Below are 16465 nucleotides of genomic sequence, written 5' to 3' on the forward strand. Positions count from 1 at the left end.
CACTGAAGGCGGCACAGCGCCCTTCTAAGTTGTGCTAAAAGCGCGCACGGCCCCGTGAGAGGCAAGTCACGGCAGCGCGGGCTGCGCTCGGGGCCCAGAGGCGGGGGATTTGTTGCAGCGAGCAATGGCAATGGCTGTACCGCGCTGCACCTTCCCGTCCTGCCCCCGCTCGGCGCCGATGCCGCAGCTGCGGATCGGCACTGGGCCGGGCTTCTCTCAGGCTCGCCCGTCCGGGAGCGGCAGGAGCCGCACGGCCCCGGTGCCCTCAGCCCGCGGAGGGTCCCGGGCGGGATTCGAACCCGGGTCCGTCCCTGCGCGCACGCGCCCCCGCAGCCCCCGGGCGCGCGCCGCCCCTCGCCGTGACGCCGCCGCGCGGTGACGCCTCGCGCTCCCTGCCCGTCACGGGGCCCGGCGCGCGCGGGGCGGAGCTCGCGGGCGGCAGCAGCGGCAGCCGCGGCGCTTCACGCCCGACGGGACCCCCGGCCCGGCCCGGCCCGGCCCCGCCGCGGCCGCAGCGCCCCGAGGCACCTGCCCCGCTCCTCTCCGCCGCCGAGTCGCGTCGCTCCTTCCGCGCCGGCCTCGGCGCCGCCTGTCACCGTCCCCGCCGTGCTCCGGCGCGGGCAGGCCCCGGGCCCCTTCCCCCCCTCCCCCGGGGGGGTGGGCTCCGCTCCGGAATCCTGGCCGCTCCCTCCGCGCCGCCCGCCCAGCCGGGGCTGCTCCCGCCGCCGCCGGGAAGCGCGGGGGGTCCCCGGCGGCCGCCCGGCCTCCGCCGTGACATAGGTCGGTGCGCGGGGAGGGGGCGGGCGGGGGCGGCCCCAGTGCGGGGAACCCCGGGGCGGGTTTGCCCGGGCGCCTGGCGGGGCCGCGGGGCGGGCCCGGCGTCCCGGAGGTGCCCGGGCCGGGGGCAGCGCGGAGCCGGCCCGGCGCAGGTGGAGCTGCGCGGCGGTGTGGTTGTTTGCGGTGCCGGGAGACGCGCGCTGGTGTCGCTGGCTTACATTACCGCTGCAGTGTCTTAAGTGTTTTATGTGCCTGCCGAGTATTTCTGTGTCACCCTGAACCTTGCCGTGATTGCTCGCTGATGCCGCTGTGGTTTCTCGTCTTTGAATTGCTCTGCAGTGGTAGTGCTGTGAATTGGGTATGTAGGTCAAATTCTGCGAGATGTTTTTGTCAGGGGAAAAAGTGAATGTTGGATTATTTATTCCCGTGTTGCTTTTGAAGTGCATTGCAGCACCCACGAGGTTGGGAGGTTTTTTTTGCCCTTTTTTTTTCACCCTTGGTTGCTCTTGCTTCATAAATCTCCTTTTAGTTTTTGGCTGTGGCATTACTGAAGATCAAAGCGTGAAAACAGCTGAGAGCTTCTAAGCTGTATTGTATCATGCAGTGTCCTCTAAGAGGGTGGTAAAAGATAATAGAAGCCTGCCTTGAAATAAGGGGGATTTCTAGTCCGCGCAGCAAATGTCTCTCAACTACAGCGTTTCTTTTCTTTAAACAATGCAGCACGTTGCAGAGCGTTGGAGGCCTAAGGAATTGTGTTGCTGTGTATATGGCAGAGACGTAGCAGAGTGAATGGCTACAGGCTTGTCGTGCACAGCATCTTGGGTTCTCTCGAGGCACAGCACTCACTAACGAAATAGCCTAGAAAGTATTCTTTCCTGTGGAATTCCCTCTGGATATTTTTAAGGGAAGAGACATTGATGAGCTTTTTTTGCTATTTTTCCTGCTTTCACCTATACCTTTCCTTACAGTGACTCTGTAAATAAGTGATTTCCTCAGCAATCTATTTTAAAATCAGAACTTGTTATAATTCCTGTTTCCTTTGCACTGTGTGTTCTATCGTGACTGCCACCAATACGTATTGAACCCAGATTTGATTGAGGTAGCAAAGCTGCATATAATTAATTTGATTTTCCCCCCAAGGTTTTAGTGTATATTGATAAAGCAGACCAGGAAGATAACATTTGTCAGATTGGCTCATTCCTTGAGAAGAAAAATCTGTGTAGAGTTTGCCTTGATGAGCTCTATGTTGGTGTTTGAACAGGTGGTTTACCTGGCAGTAATAGACGAGTAAGGTGAAGAAAACAGAAGTTTTTGCATTGCTTGCCTTGGCTTGCTGAGATTTCTGAACTGTCAGAGGAATCTTTTTTTCCCAAGATAGCTTGGTAATCTTAGGAGTTTTGTAGTAAATGTTATTAGGCAGAGAGCTGTGACAGAATGTAGTCGTTGGGTGAAATGACCATTATGTTTTTGTTCAATATCAGTAGGCAAGCTTTTTTGTGTTGTTTGTGCTTTATGTTGATAAAACTAATTTATGATAAAAATGAGTAAACATTTAATTTTTTTTTCAGTGGTTCTTTGCTATGAATGTTGGGAAAGCCAGTCAGTGCACAGGCTTGTGGAATTTAAAGCCCAGTGATTCTAAATGCAGGAGAGATTGTTTTATTATAGTTTGCTCTGGAGAAATCAAGCACAAGTTGGTCAAGCTGTAACTTTAATCCACAGTTACAGTTTTTACTTCACATTTTTTCCTGATCATTTCCTAGAAGTTGTTCATATTAGGTACAAATCAGAATGACTGGTTTTAAAAACATTGTCATTAATAATAAGTATTTGTAGGGAACTGTGAAGAAAAAAGATTTGAAATCTCAGCAATCTAAAGTTGTATATTTTTTTCTTTCGTATTAAAGGTAGGCTGACTTTTTACCTCAGCAAACTAAGTGAGAAGTAATGAGTAATCTGGTTTGTGAGAAGTTGTTAGTGGCTCTCTAACTGGGCATCCTCTGAACTTAAAAGTAATGTTTTCTTATAAAATGCAGCCTTAGAATGATAATAGATTGATTTCCTTCATTTCTCCCCCCTCTTCCACAGCACACAGCCAGTGGTGTTCTGAGCTGTGGAGAGGTACCCATTTAGTTTGGAGTAATGAACATACTTTCTAGTAATATCTTCTTAGATGTTTTGTTCTGCTAACAATATCCTTTGTTTAGACTTTTGGGAGAAAAAGAAATGAGTGATGAAAATTTGACTGATTGATGTAATTAAGTAGATCTTCAATACATTTGCAGAAAATGTCGTGTGTTTTCATGTACATGCAGGCTAATGTAAATATGTATGTTGCTTAGTGACTCTAGGTTTATCTAATTAGGCAAACTGTTACATTTGCTGTCCTGAAAGTTCAATATCTAAATGCAAGCTTTTAAAATTCTCAAGTAGAACTGACAGAGTATTAAACTGACAAAAGAAAAAAATCCATAAATTCTGTTAAACACACTGATTTTTCTGTGAGAAGAAAGAAAAATCTCTTTAGGCAGAAGTGCTTCTTTTGCTATTTTAATATTTTGTGTTTTGTAGTGTTAAGGTCAAAATAGATCATGCATGCTATAATTGCACGCAGCTTGTAGAATAACATTGGAAACATGGGAATGTGTTCAGAATTCAGCATGTTATGTGTGATTGACTCCTCACTTCTGGATCTTGGCATGACATCTTGATTTAATAGTATGACAAATGAAGTTTATGGCTCTATGTAAACCCATTTTCTTAGACTAACCATGCTTATTTGCAGGGTTTTCTGGGATGTTTTAGTATATGCATCTGAAATGTAATCTTTTAAACACAACAGGAAGATTGGTGACAATTAGAAAATGAAAGATGGAGTTCTGTGTTGTGATATTGCAGGGATTCTCCTGGGAAATGGGAACCCCTGCTCTAGAGATACTTGACCCACAAACACACATGTGGCACAGTTTAGTTCCCATCTCAATGAGGTTATTTGCAGTTGGACTTACTTGAGCAGGACCAAAGCCAAAGTATCTACATGTTCCTTTAAAAACTGGCATTTGGGAATTGGGGGAATCCTGTAGAGATGTGTCTTTGTCCCATCTGTGAAGTCTTATGTGTACTTCTCTGTCTCCAATTATTGCATAGTTCTTAAGATATACCAGCATACTTTAACTCAGTTTTTCATGTGAGAGGAAAATAGTTTTCTTGAGGCTAAAGTATTTTTTCTTTGCTGAAGTATTTTTTCTTTGCTGTAATTTTGTTTTCAGCCATTTTTTTTCTTTGAATCCTTCACAATATCTTTCTCACTTTCTTCTCTTCCTGTATTTCCAGTCATCATTTGTGGATTATCTGCAGCAGTAAAAGATTTTTGCTGCTTTTTGTTTTCCTGAGATGATTTGTGCCAAGCACATGAGCAATCTGACAACAGCAATGCAATAAAATTCATATGCTTCTGATGTTTGTATTGGAAAGACTATACTTGTGAAGCTCAGGTATGATAACAGTGATGAACATTTCTGATTTGGCTGATGGATGTGTAAGAAAGGAAGGGATTTCATGAGGTCAGCCCCCACCAGAGGCAGAAGGAAATATGCTGAAATCATGTGTGACAGACATTTGTCTGATCTTCTCTTTAAGAACTCAGAAGAGGGGAATACCACACCTCTTTGCTGGTCTATTTATAGCTGGTACATATGACTATTACTGTTGTTAGGAGGCTTAACACTTAACTCTGTCTTGGTGCTAGTTAAGCCATTTAATTCTCATCCAACTCTTACCACTCGTGCAGGATAATGGTTTCTGTGCTCTTTTCACCAAGTCTTCATACCTGAAGACTCTTCTTCTGTCTCCTTTTATTTTAGACTTCTCTTTTCTAAACTGCCCAAACAGGATGTTTGTTCTTCAGTCTCACTGTGCACTGATTTGTCTGTATCTTTTTCAAAGTTCTACAGACAGTTTTTGAGCAACAGAGTAATTAAGTTACTCTGCAAGTAGCAGAAGTAACCTGGTGGCCTTATTAAAATGTCATTCTAGGGTGTGTGCATGCAGGTATGGCTGGGTTTTGTTTTTGTTTTGTTGTTGGGGCTTTTTTCTTTTCTTGCCAACAGCATCAGGTTCCTGGCTCCTGCATTTGCGAACACAGGAGCTCATACTAGTGTTTGTTGTATCAGCTATCTCTTTCTTCAGTATAACTCCAATATATGAATTGGAGTTGTCTTTTCAAGGAATATAACTGTATTGAATTCAATCTTTATTTTGGGTTAGTTTTCTTCTGTTTAGCATTTTTAGACTTAGCAGAGTATGCACTTGCTGCTCTTCCATCTCTCTTTCCTAGCATGTGCAATCCCTGTGGCTTTTGAGCATAAGCTGCTCTACAACAGGAAATTTGGATTGAGGACAAGTTCTCCTAGGGTTAGATGCATTTTCCACAAAACAGACCTCACTGGTCTGTTTTGTACATGTGCTGTCTTTTGGAGTAAATGATATTGCTGAGGTAATGTCTGTTAGTGCAACTGTACCTGAACAAGCCTTTTGCCATCTTGAGTTGTCATATGGTCCAGTGATGTAGCAGAAGAAATTTTAATCCTATAGGCATGTTTTATTGGAAGAATTGCAGAGTCAGCTATGGGACAGATGTGTTCAGCACGTTCCCTGGTTTTACTCCATTTTATCAGACTTATGTAAATGCTGTTATCCATAATTTTTGAGGCTAGATCACAGATGGGACAAATTTTGCAATTCTTTCAACAGTGTGTTCTTCACAAAAATTTAAATGGACACCAATAATGATGACTAGAGAAGTCCCTTTTTAGTTTCTTGCAGCAAGAAGTATTCAAGCAGTCAATGTTGATTGCATCTCACCTGTCCTTAAAATTATTTTAAAATAATTTAGACAAGAGGTCTGTAAATGTTAACAGTTTAAATGCCATGTCACTGGAAGTACACGTAGTCTCATCTTTGAACAAACATTTGAAAACTGGAAAAATCTGGATCAAGCTGTTTGAATTTATAATAATTTTTAAAAAGATAACAGAGAGCTAAAACACTGACACAAGCAGAAGTTAAACTTCTAAAGAAAAACTAAAATAAATACAACATTCTATTGAAGAGCATGAGATTTGTCACCCTGAATATCTTATTAATGCAGCAGCTGAAAACTGGTAAAGTTCAACCTGTATTTAATTGTTGTTTTGTCACACTGACTTGTGTGTTTTTAGCAGTGCCACAATTTTTGTAACTCCAGCGTAAGACTTTGTTTTAAAAGTAAAATTCAATTTGAATAGCAAATCCCCATGGGAGTTGTGGAGTTTTTTTCCATAATGGCTTGATGATAACTGTCTTGGTGTAAAGTTGGGTTTAGAAAAGCGTTTCTTTTGTCCTGCTGGTAGCTGTAAGCACAATAACTTCAGGCAGGGATGACGTGGATAATGTAATGACTTCTTAATGACTGCCTTAATGAATGCCTTGCTGCAGCAAGTTCCTTCATGGAATATCTGTTATGCTTCTGTGTTTGTGATACTGGCACTGTCATGAATACTGAGTGAGATTTTTAAAAATAAATTTATATGTTATTGGTGAACTGTCTGGCGAGTTTTAGGTAAAATCTTAATCTGTCATAGAATCAAGCAAAAGAAAATTCAGTATTCATCCCTCAATGAAGAGCATAAATGAATGCTTATGGAAGAGTAAGAACAGTGTAAGCATTCTTAGCTTGAATATTCTTTCAATCCCTAATTATTTTTAGTAAAGGTTGATTCTAAATCTGGAGTAGTTTTTGTGTAGCTAGTAATGTTTGGATTTTTTTCTCAGACTTTTTTTGCATGCAGCTAAATAAATGTCTGGCATCCAAATATCCTTTTGTAAGAAATTCTATAGGAATGTTAGTGGTTCTAGTAAAAACTACTCTTTTTTAAAACTTTTAAAACATTTTACTGAATTCCTTTGGTGCCACCTTTCTTTGGGAGAAGAGTGGACATTCTCTGTGTGTTATAACAATACATTTCTCTGTTCATTGTACAATTTTGTAGCCCTTTATCACTTTCTCTCCACACCCAAATGTTATTGAAACCAGAATCCTAATTTGCCTATTTCTTTCCCCCTGTAGAACAAAAGCATTCTATGCTTTTGATTGTACCTTCTCCTACTTTGCTACATCCTCTTCTGGAGTTGAAGGTCTCAGGAATGCTAATGGTGCTCAAAATGTAAAGTCAGTGATGTGTTTCACACTTTTTGTTCACAATTCCTAACAGTGGCTTTATTCCTGAGTGCTGGCAGTATTCAGTGCAGAGCCCATTGGTTTCTCATGTACAGAGTTGGAACCATTGCTCTCCTTCCTCCCTTCCACTCAACTTGGACTTTCATTCACCATGCTGGTAATTACTGCTTATTGCTCAGTCCTCTCTCTGATAAAGACCACCACCTCTACTATTGTCAGTCCTCTCCTTGCTCTCCCAAATAATAGGAGTTTCAGAAAGCTCCTGTTTCTTGGGTATTCTAGAATATATTGAACAACACACACAGTTGTGGAGGCCCACTGGTATCCTCCTTCCTTGTGAAAACAACTGTCTGTCCTTTGTCTTCTATATTTTAATCATTTATTCATGCAAGGGTAGATCTTCGTTCTCATGCTGTGACTGCAAGAGAGCCTTTGGCAAGACTTCTCCAGCACCATAAATCCAAGTAGACCATGATACTGAGTGAGATCAGTTCTTCATACATGTACACAGAGTGCTCAAAGATTTAAAAGTGAAGATCTCTTTTTGGAGAGCCATATCTGCTCCTCCCTGCTCTATCACAATTATGCATATGTCCGTTATTTGTAGTTTGTTATATGTCACACTTAATATTGTGTAACTTCAAATCCCTGCATTATGCATATCATCTTTTTAAAAGATCCAGATCTGTGCAGTGGCCAAGAGGGTTGACTCCAGCCTGAGTTATTGCTCTATTCTTTGTGCTGGCATTGATTCTGTAGAAATGTGAAACCAGTTAGATAGGCTGATTATTAATTAAAATGTAAAATCTTTTCAGCTGGATCATCTGTTGGCTCCAGATCTCCTGCTGTAATTAAGGCTCAGCTGGACAGCAGCAGTTAGTGTAGACAAGCAGCACTGCTCTCTTGACACAAATGCAACCTTAGCAGTGGAACAGTTTTCTTAAAGCAGATAGATAGAAGTGGGCACAGGCATAGTAATCCTTTCTTTAGAACTGTAGTTAGTTTTCCTTATTAGCTCTATTTATGAAGGTTTTTACATTTTTATCACTTGAGGGAAAAGTACAATAATGAAGCATCATAGTCCTCATCATTTGGTACCCACTGCTAAGGGCTGTGCTGGTGCAGGGGCGAGAAGGAAACCTTATGATAATATGTTGTCTTTGTGTCTTTGCATTTCATTCTGGAGTGTTTTGGCAAACCTAGGCTTCTATTTTTACATTTTGGTTTAAGTGTTATTATGAGGGTTTGGGTTGAGTTATGATTTTTTTTTTTTGATTCACAGGGAGCTAAAGATCAAAGTGGAAAGTGATGAGGAGTTTGTGCACTTGACCACTTAGCACTCTTAGTGTTTTAGCCTCTGTGATTCATCCAGTTTAAAACACAGTGCCTACTGCATGTGGGTAAAAACTTATGAATTTGTCCATTTAGACCTGTGCAGTGACACCTGCTTGCTACAAAAATGCTGCAGAGTCATGTAAAAGAATGTTTGGATTTTGCATACGATGTGTTAGCTGTGCATGTGCACATGGTTTTTACAGTTTCCATTAGTGTATAATCATTGCTCACTTACCTGTCTTCTTGGTGGTGTCACTGAGCTCTCTGTACAGTTCAAAGTGTGAGGGGTCTGAGTCTGTCTGTACCTGGGGCACCCTGGTTCAATTCATTGCTGTTTGTTGTTGCATGTTTTATTCTTGAATTGGAGATGGATTCAGGGGTGGATTTTTTATGCTGTGTTGAAAATCTGTATGGCTCATCAATGTCTTATCTACTTAAATATTCCATGCTAGCATATTATGAGGGGGTTTTTGCATTTTATAGTTGTTGTGAGGATAGAAAAAAATGAAGGAACAGTCTGATTGAATGTACAAAGCTAATTTGAATTACGATGAGAAGAGCACGTGGGGTACTTAATGAGGAAGAATTGAGTATGAGCCAGGAAATGCATTTTAGGCAGAAGCTCCAGGTGCTGGTGCGTCATTGGAGTGGGAAAACATTTCAGCAAGGCAGCAGAAGATGAGAAAAATCATAGTTGTATTACTGTACTCTGAATTTCCTCAATGTATCACTGCCTTGAGTAGTGAGCAGGAAGAACTGTGCTTTGAGGAATGAGTAAGTGTATAACAAAGACTGTTCACTGAGGGCATTTTCTCCTTTATGTCTTGAAAAATTTGAAGATGGAGAGTAATTGAGACTGAGCTGTCTTCATGCTGGAGACACAGAAATGTCCTTGGAGACTTAAATTCTGTTCTTCCTGGCGTCACAGCAAAATGCCAGGTGGATCATATTGATCAAAAAGGCTCATATGTATCCTTGTGTTAATTTTTTTTGGTACTTGATTTGAAATGGTGATGTGATTTGCAGCCATGATTTAAACTCTCAGCTGCTGCAAATTTGAAATAGTTGAGTTTTGCTCTGAATGGAGGATTCTGTCCTCCATTCTGTCCTCCAAATATGACTGTTAGACTGAAGAAAAACAAAGCTTTGCAGTTTCAGTACCTGAAGGTAGGTATTAAAACTAGGTGTAGAAATGGAGAGTGGGGTTATTTGTCTGACTTATTTCCCAAAATGTTTGTATTTCAACCCATCACAGTCACAAAAGTGGAAGGTTAAGTGAAAAGGATAGAACTAGTTACTGGAGTTTAAGGAGGTGCTTTTTTCTGTATGTCCTCAAAAGCCATATCTGACTGAAAATTTGTGTGCAATCGCTCTTGTACATTAAGTTGTTTGCAATATTCAGTAACTGCTGGAAGACTGCATTTTTTTTTCTAATGTACTTTATTTTTGCTCATAGAATATTGCTGATACAAGTGGTGTGTGATAGGTTTACTCTTTTAGTGAGTGATTACTCTTAAAATCCATTTATTTGTTGCTGGTTGTAGCATGGTCTTCCATTCTTAGAGTAGTGATGGTTGCAGGAATCATCAGTGCTGGTTTAGTTCTTTGGCTGAACTGGTGATCTTGAATGCTGTCACAAGGATGAGAGCTAACCTGTATTCTTTTAGGGTGTGTGCTGTTAATACTCTGGACAAAACCCCCTCCAAACAGTTGTCTCCCTGTAGGACCTTGGATAGAGCAAAAGCAGTTACATTTGTAGTGAGGGATGGTTTTCGTTGTAACACCTTTACCCCTTCTTTACAGGGATTTTGACTTGTTAGTCTAAAGTTTGAAGAAAAACAAATATTGGTGCCCTTCATGACAGCTTCAGCATAAGGGCTCCAAATGGCAGTGATAAGTGCCTGAACCAGGAGCACCACTTGAGATTTTTGGAAGGAGACACAGAAGCACCTAAATCTACGTAATATTCACTCACTGTAGTGCATGTTTCATGGCATTCTAGAGTCTAAAAATTTTATACACCTATTTTTTTTAGACACCTCCTATGCAGCTACTCAGTTAATGTAAGATAGTAAATTAGGATAAAGTTACAAGCATCACAGAAGTGTTTTATTGTGTGTTTGTCGACACTCCAATGTTATCTTAATATATTGAGTTAGCCTTAATACAGTAATACAGCTATGATTTTATGATGTGAACAGCCCAGCTAATGGTAAGGAATGTTTGTGTTGTGGTGCTGGGGCTTTCCGCCATGGTGGTTGTGATAAATTTCCAAGATGTCAGAGTGCTCTGGTGGCAGTGATGCAGTTATGTGTAGCCCAGTGAACTGTGCCTGTTGCTTTTTGACACATCTTTGTGAGAAAGTCTGGTCCTGGATAAGAGAAGAGAATGAGCTGTCAATTTGCAGCCAGTATGTTCTGTTGCAAAATTGGCAACACTAACATATTTATATTTTGCAAGGTGTCGCTGTGGTGCCTGTCTGCAAGTTTCAGCTGCTGTGACCCTTCCTCAAGTTAACATTTTTAAGTTTAAAAATCATGAACAGATCTTAAGAAAGCATCATCACTTTCAAGGAAGATTTGCTTGATGTATCAGCAAAGTAATTGTTCAGTTAGGTTGAGGAATGAGCTGTCAAGTGCTTTGGCTGCTGCCCAGGCAATGACAGATACAGGAAATAGAGAAGTTCTGTAAAACTCGAATTAGGTGAGGAAAGAGATCTTGTTGAGGAAAGTAGATGTTTTCCTGTTTGAGGCCAATTACAGTCTTATCTTTTTGGTGTACTTGAAATGGAATAGGCCTACGAAAGGTTAGCTAATAGAGGCTCTTGATACTACTTGGAAAGAAGAGGTTCATTCAAAGCAGGAAACTTGCATTTGAGTGTCTTGAAACTCTCTAAATATGCTTATCTCTCCCTGTCAACTGTAAAGGAAGTGTAGAGAGATTAGCTTTCGTAGACTCTGGTTATTCTTTGTGAATATTGCTGTAAGTGTTAAGATATTTATCTCAAAAGCCTAATTTCGGTATAAACTCATCTTGAACTGCTGCTTTCCATTTTTTATGAGAACAGTCTTTAAAAACTCTGTCCTTACGTTCTCAAACCTTCCAGCACATTTTAAGTTTTTCAAGTCAACATCATAGTTCATCAAGCTGATAAATGTTACATTACTCTGTCAAATTACAGTTTATTGAACAGCAGGAACTATGAATGAAATTTTGCTATTGTCACTGGGCACATTGGATCCTTCAGTTAATTCTGAAATCTGATTCCCTAGGTAATTTGAGTGAGAGTTGCATTTAAGGTGCCTGAACTGACAGCGCTGATTTTTGAGGTTTTATTCTTCCTGGAACTGGGAGGGCACCATCCATACATATTGATTTTTATGCAAGTCTTCTAGTCTGTTTTATTGGTTTGGAGATTTTTGTTACTTTTTTTTGTTTGTGTATTAAATTGAACTCAAAAAGGAGTACAGCTAGTAACCATTCTTTTCATAAAATAGATACCAAATCATGTCTGAATCTGTATAGATGAGGTAAGTCTGCATGCTCCTGTGGGCTCAGTGAGACATTAACTCACTTTTCTTTTGCTTGCCAGGAAGATTTTTAAAATCTTCAGTGTAAGAAATCACAAGTCTGCTGATGGTGGAGACACCTGATAGCTCTGTGCCAGCCACAGAGATTGTGATGCTTCAGCCATCCCACACGTGCAGTGTGCACAGAGCACTGTGCCTGCAGGTTGTGTGCAGAAGCAAGATGGCTTCTGCATTCACTGCATTTTTATACACACAAGGATTTCACTATGCCACTTTAATGTGTATTGCACCTGTGTTAGGTAATTACATTGTGATTTAATAATTCTTCTCAATTGTTTCTTGGTAAGACTGTCCAGTCTTGTGGCTGCAACCATTTTTCCAATTGCCTAAATTATTGTGTTTATGTCAAAATGCATTCAATGCAAAAACATTACTGAGTAAATGTAATAAACCACAGTATTTAGACTTGCATGGAATACAGCTTCTGATTGTGGGTGGTGCTCTCCTGGTTGCAGGGAGTACAGAAGTTCAGAAAGCAGTCCTGTGAATTTTAGTATCATAAACACAGTTCATCTCAGTTTTAAAATGATTAGTATTATTTTTAATTAATAATAAATGGGGAGTAACCACAGTAAATTATTATATGTATTTAAAACACTTAATGGTATTTAAATACATTTTGCTGGACTGCAACTGTTTTCAGACATGATTTAGGTAATTTCCTTAAACCTTAACTTTTCTATTTCATTGTGCCTGCCTGATCATTGTTGGTCTCCAGGGGCCTGCAGTGGGAATCATGTTCGTTGGAGTTTTCTGCTAAGTAGGAATATGGATTTCTTTTATTTTAGTCCATCAGCTGGGTTTCCTGTTAATTAATTGACGTTTTAAAGCAAATAAGTATGTGATATTTAGCCAAATATGCTGAAAAAACCTAAGTAGGGTGATTGCTGCAGGTAGTTCTGTTAACTAATCTGTAATTATTTCAAGAAGACATATTTTGCTTGGCAGTAAACCTTGAAATCAAGGCATTTGCTATGTTTTACATAATTTATTATTATGGTTTTGTTTTGCAAATGTTACCTTAATTTAGCAATGTATCATTGGCTTTTGATTTGGATTTGTTTAATCTTTTTCTCCCTTATCTGCTTTCCCTGTGAATGTGTTTTTAATGTATTATTACAATATGTTAAAGATCCAAGTTTTTCTAAAGCTGATCTCACATCTGATGTGTTACTGTTCAGCTTTTCTCATTACTGTTCTTCTTTTTTTCTGTCATTTGTGATTTTGTGCTACTGCTGCTGCTTTCATATTCTTTGAAAAGGCTGGCTTTTTGTCCAGTGTTCATTTGTGTGTATGTCCATATACAATCCTCTTCTTTATGTTCATTTCTGTGGAGTTACCTTCTGATATCTTGTAACAATACTGACTTCTATGCTCACCACCCCATGTAGTGTCATTCTTGTTATTTATGCCAGCAGTTGCTTTGAGTTATGAAAAATGCTACAGAAATTCAGATTTAGGTATTACTCTTTGTCTTGTTCACAGATACTGTGTTTATTTTTTTAAAATAAAAACCTTCACAAGCAGTGCTGCACATTATTTTGGTGAAAGGTTAAGTCGGTGTATTTGACTAGGTGATCACTTGAGGTTTTGTCAGCCCTGCTTGCTGTGATTTATAGGATGTTGGTTGTGTGAGATCAAGCATTTGATTGTTTAAGAATAACATTTTTAGAGTAAAACCATTTTATCTGGCTCATTCTTCTTGCTATGAAATAAAATTTTATAGTCTTACTTGATATTCTGGTTGTCCATTCTACAGTCTGAAAAATCACCTGTGAATGCTCACTCTTCATTTTTACTTGGCTCTTTTTGCTTCATGTATTATAGGCAGACGTCTCTCTGAATAGCAGTGCAAGCAGATACTGGTTTTGTATTGTCTTGGTTTAACTTGCTTGTGTCTAATACAGTGTAAGTCAGATTTAATCTTTAGCTGTGATTGAAATAATATTATAGGCAGATGTCTCTCTGAATAGCAGTGCAAGCAGATACTGGTTTTGTATTGTCTTGGTTTAACTTGCTTGTGTCTAATACAGTGTAAGTCAGATTTAATCTTTAGCTGTGATTGAAATAATCACAGTGCATCTTTCGTATCTTGAGTTCACATTATGTCATTTGGCTTTGCTGTAAGGGTTGGAAAACATTTATCTTTGCACTCATTTATTTTGGTGGAGGGAATTGATATCCTTGAGATTCTTGCCCCACTATTGCAACAGGTTTGGACTCTGAAAGTGTAAAGCACCTTTCTATGTAGGTAAAGTCTTGCTGTGTAAGTCTGAATTCCTTACTAAAACAGGCTAAACTAGATTGCTTGCTTCACTGGGTTTTTTTCTTCTTGATTTAGTAACTGAGAGGCACCTTGTCTGGTTATTATAGAAGTGTGTGAGAATGGGCAATTAGCTCAGCGTGTCTGAAACAGCTGCATCATCAGCACGGCTTACTTGTCCTCAGGCTTTGTTTCATTTGCATTGACAAGGCCACCGAGGAAAGAAAATATCCAGGTGATTCTTGGAAATTGTTTTTAGCTTTCTCAGATTTTGAAAGACTTCCAGACTTTGGAAGGTGGCTGGTGGGAAGTGAATCATGAATATGAATCAGCATCTCTCCACCCTTAGATACACAATGCTGTTGCTAGGATATTCTTCTTTGATGATGTGATAGGAGTGTAGCAAACACCTTTTTGAAATTCACTCTGTCATCCCTTCTTTAATTACATTCAAATTCAGGCTGCTTGTGTCTCTCTGCAAGACCTTGACATAATTTTATTCTACCTTTGCATCTGCTCTTTGTGTTTGCAGCCTTTGCTTCTCCTGAATCTTTCTCTGAGTTTCAATTTTTTGTTTTTGCTTCCTTTTTTTTTTTTGTCTAGGGATTAGGGTATGCTTTTTACCTTTTTACTGAATTTATATAGACTTGTTTGAAAAATGTTGAATTTTATCTTATTTTTAGTCACTCTCCACAAGCACCCTGTTGTTATAATCATTGTGAAAATTATCAGTTAAAAACAGAAGTCTTTTTCCATTTCACAAGGCGAATTCATAGAGGTCTTAAAAAAATTGGGTCTGAGTCATGTTTCTAATTGAAATTTTAATGTTGTTAGCTTATTTTTAAAGTAACATTAAATGCTAACACAAAGGTTGTTAAGGTGACTGAATATACTTCATATTTGAACTGAGAATTTTGGTTCAAAGGGGCGATAAAATAAGAAACAAGCTATTCAGAGAAATTTAATTTTCTTAAGTTTTTTTTTTTTTTCTTTAAGTAATAAAGTGATGGGGAAAATAAATGGATGCTTACTTATTAGCTTATGTTCTAATGAGACATATCACAAATCAAGGCTAAAGAATGAATTGTTGTAGCTGGAGGAACTTGAAGGAAGTGTTTTTTTCTTAGCCCTATGTGAGCCCTTAAGCTCAAATATCTTCAGCTTCCAAGTTTGGTTTTTTTCAGCTAGCCTGAGGAAGAACATCTGGGGTGTTTTTGTTTGGAGATATAAGTTGGTTTTGTTGTCTTCAGGTGTGGTAGAAGATTTAAAATGCCTCAGAACTACTGTATTTCTTTGAAACGCTTACAAAGAAGTATTACAGAAGTGGTTCATCTAAAATCATGGAATATATTGTTATGTTTAATGTATTGACAGCTAATTAAAACAGACATTTTAATGAAAATTACATTAGCTCTCATTTTAAGACAGTTTGATCAAATACAGAATTTAAAAGATGTTTAATAAGCACTTTAAGTGAATAATTTTTTGGAAGATTCTCCAGGGCAACTGCTGATACAAAAAACACAGCATAGGAAATCATTTAATATATGTTCTGCTTTTTTGGACTCTTGGGGATGCAAAAGCTGTTTTCTCCACATATAATATGTGTCTTATGCAAGCTTATTTGTAGTTTATCTGTGAGTTTGCTATGTAGAATCTTAGAAAAACTGCCTATAAACAATGAAAAGTTGACCATTTTGTATGGCTTTGACAACTTTAGTAATTGTGGGGTTTTGGTTTTGCTTTTTAGGAAATAAAATAATGCTAATGAAGCAACCATTTCTCTGAAGTTTGAGTTTTCAGACTCACTGCCATAATGGGTAAGTGTTCTGTGTAACTTACACAATTTACTACGATTCCTGGAAAATATGCTTGGTCTGTTTAACATAATGTAACGTCTATATATGAAAGTGAATGTTCAGCAGCTTCACTAGTGTTGAAAATATTCCTTTTGTGGTTTTTTGGGGTTTTTTTGTTTGTTTGTTTGGTTTTTCCCCTTCCTTATAATGTAGTACTTTTCCCTCATTTTTTTTTATTATAAAACCGCAGTGCTGAGGGCAAACAAAACAAAAAGTCATAAACACAACATCAGATTCAGCTCCATGTTCACAGTTCTTGTATGTGAAATAAAAGGTGTTTGTCTTCAGCTGTACTTACAGATTCAAATTTAGGAAATTTACATTCAAGGTATTAGAGTACTGAGCAATACTTACTGTGCTCTTAGTGGTGATGGGTGTTAGAATCAAACTCAAAACATAAAATCTACATATAAGAGTTTTATCT

General features: G+C 39.3%; 1 protein-coding gene across 3 annotated transcripts in view; it reads left to right on the forward strand.

Moving 5' to 3' along the window:
- Nucleotides 1–700: 700 nt before the first annotated feature.
- MAP3K2 (mitogen-activated protein kinase kinase kinase 2) overlaps nucleotides 701–16465 on the forward strand; it is a 42249-nt gene continuing 26484 nt past the window's right edge. For 2 of the 3 annotated variants that reach the window (XM_058027742.1, XM_058027744.1), the window contains exons 1-2: nucleotides 701–780; nucleotides 15933–16002. In XM_058027742.1, coding sequence (XP_057883725.1) covers nucleotides 15999–16002 — 4 coding nt within the window. In that variant the 5' untranslated portion in view covers nucleotides 701–780; nucleotides 15933–15998. Of the gene's footprint in view, nucleotides 781–8325; nucleotides 8391–15932; nucleotides 16003–16465 lie in introns of those variants that run through there. The other variant, XM_058027743.1, reaches the window with a different exon arrangement.

This window comes from Melospiza georgiana, chromosome 7, assembly GCF_028018845.1.
Source record: "Melospiza georgiana isolate bMelGeo1 chromosome 7, bMelGeo1.pri, whole genome shotgun sequence".
Lineage (NCBI taxonomy): Eukaryota > Metazoa > Chordata > Aves > Passeriformes > Passerellidae > Melospiza > Melospiza georgiana.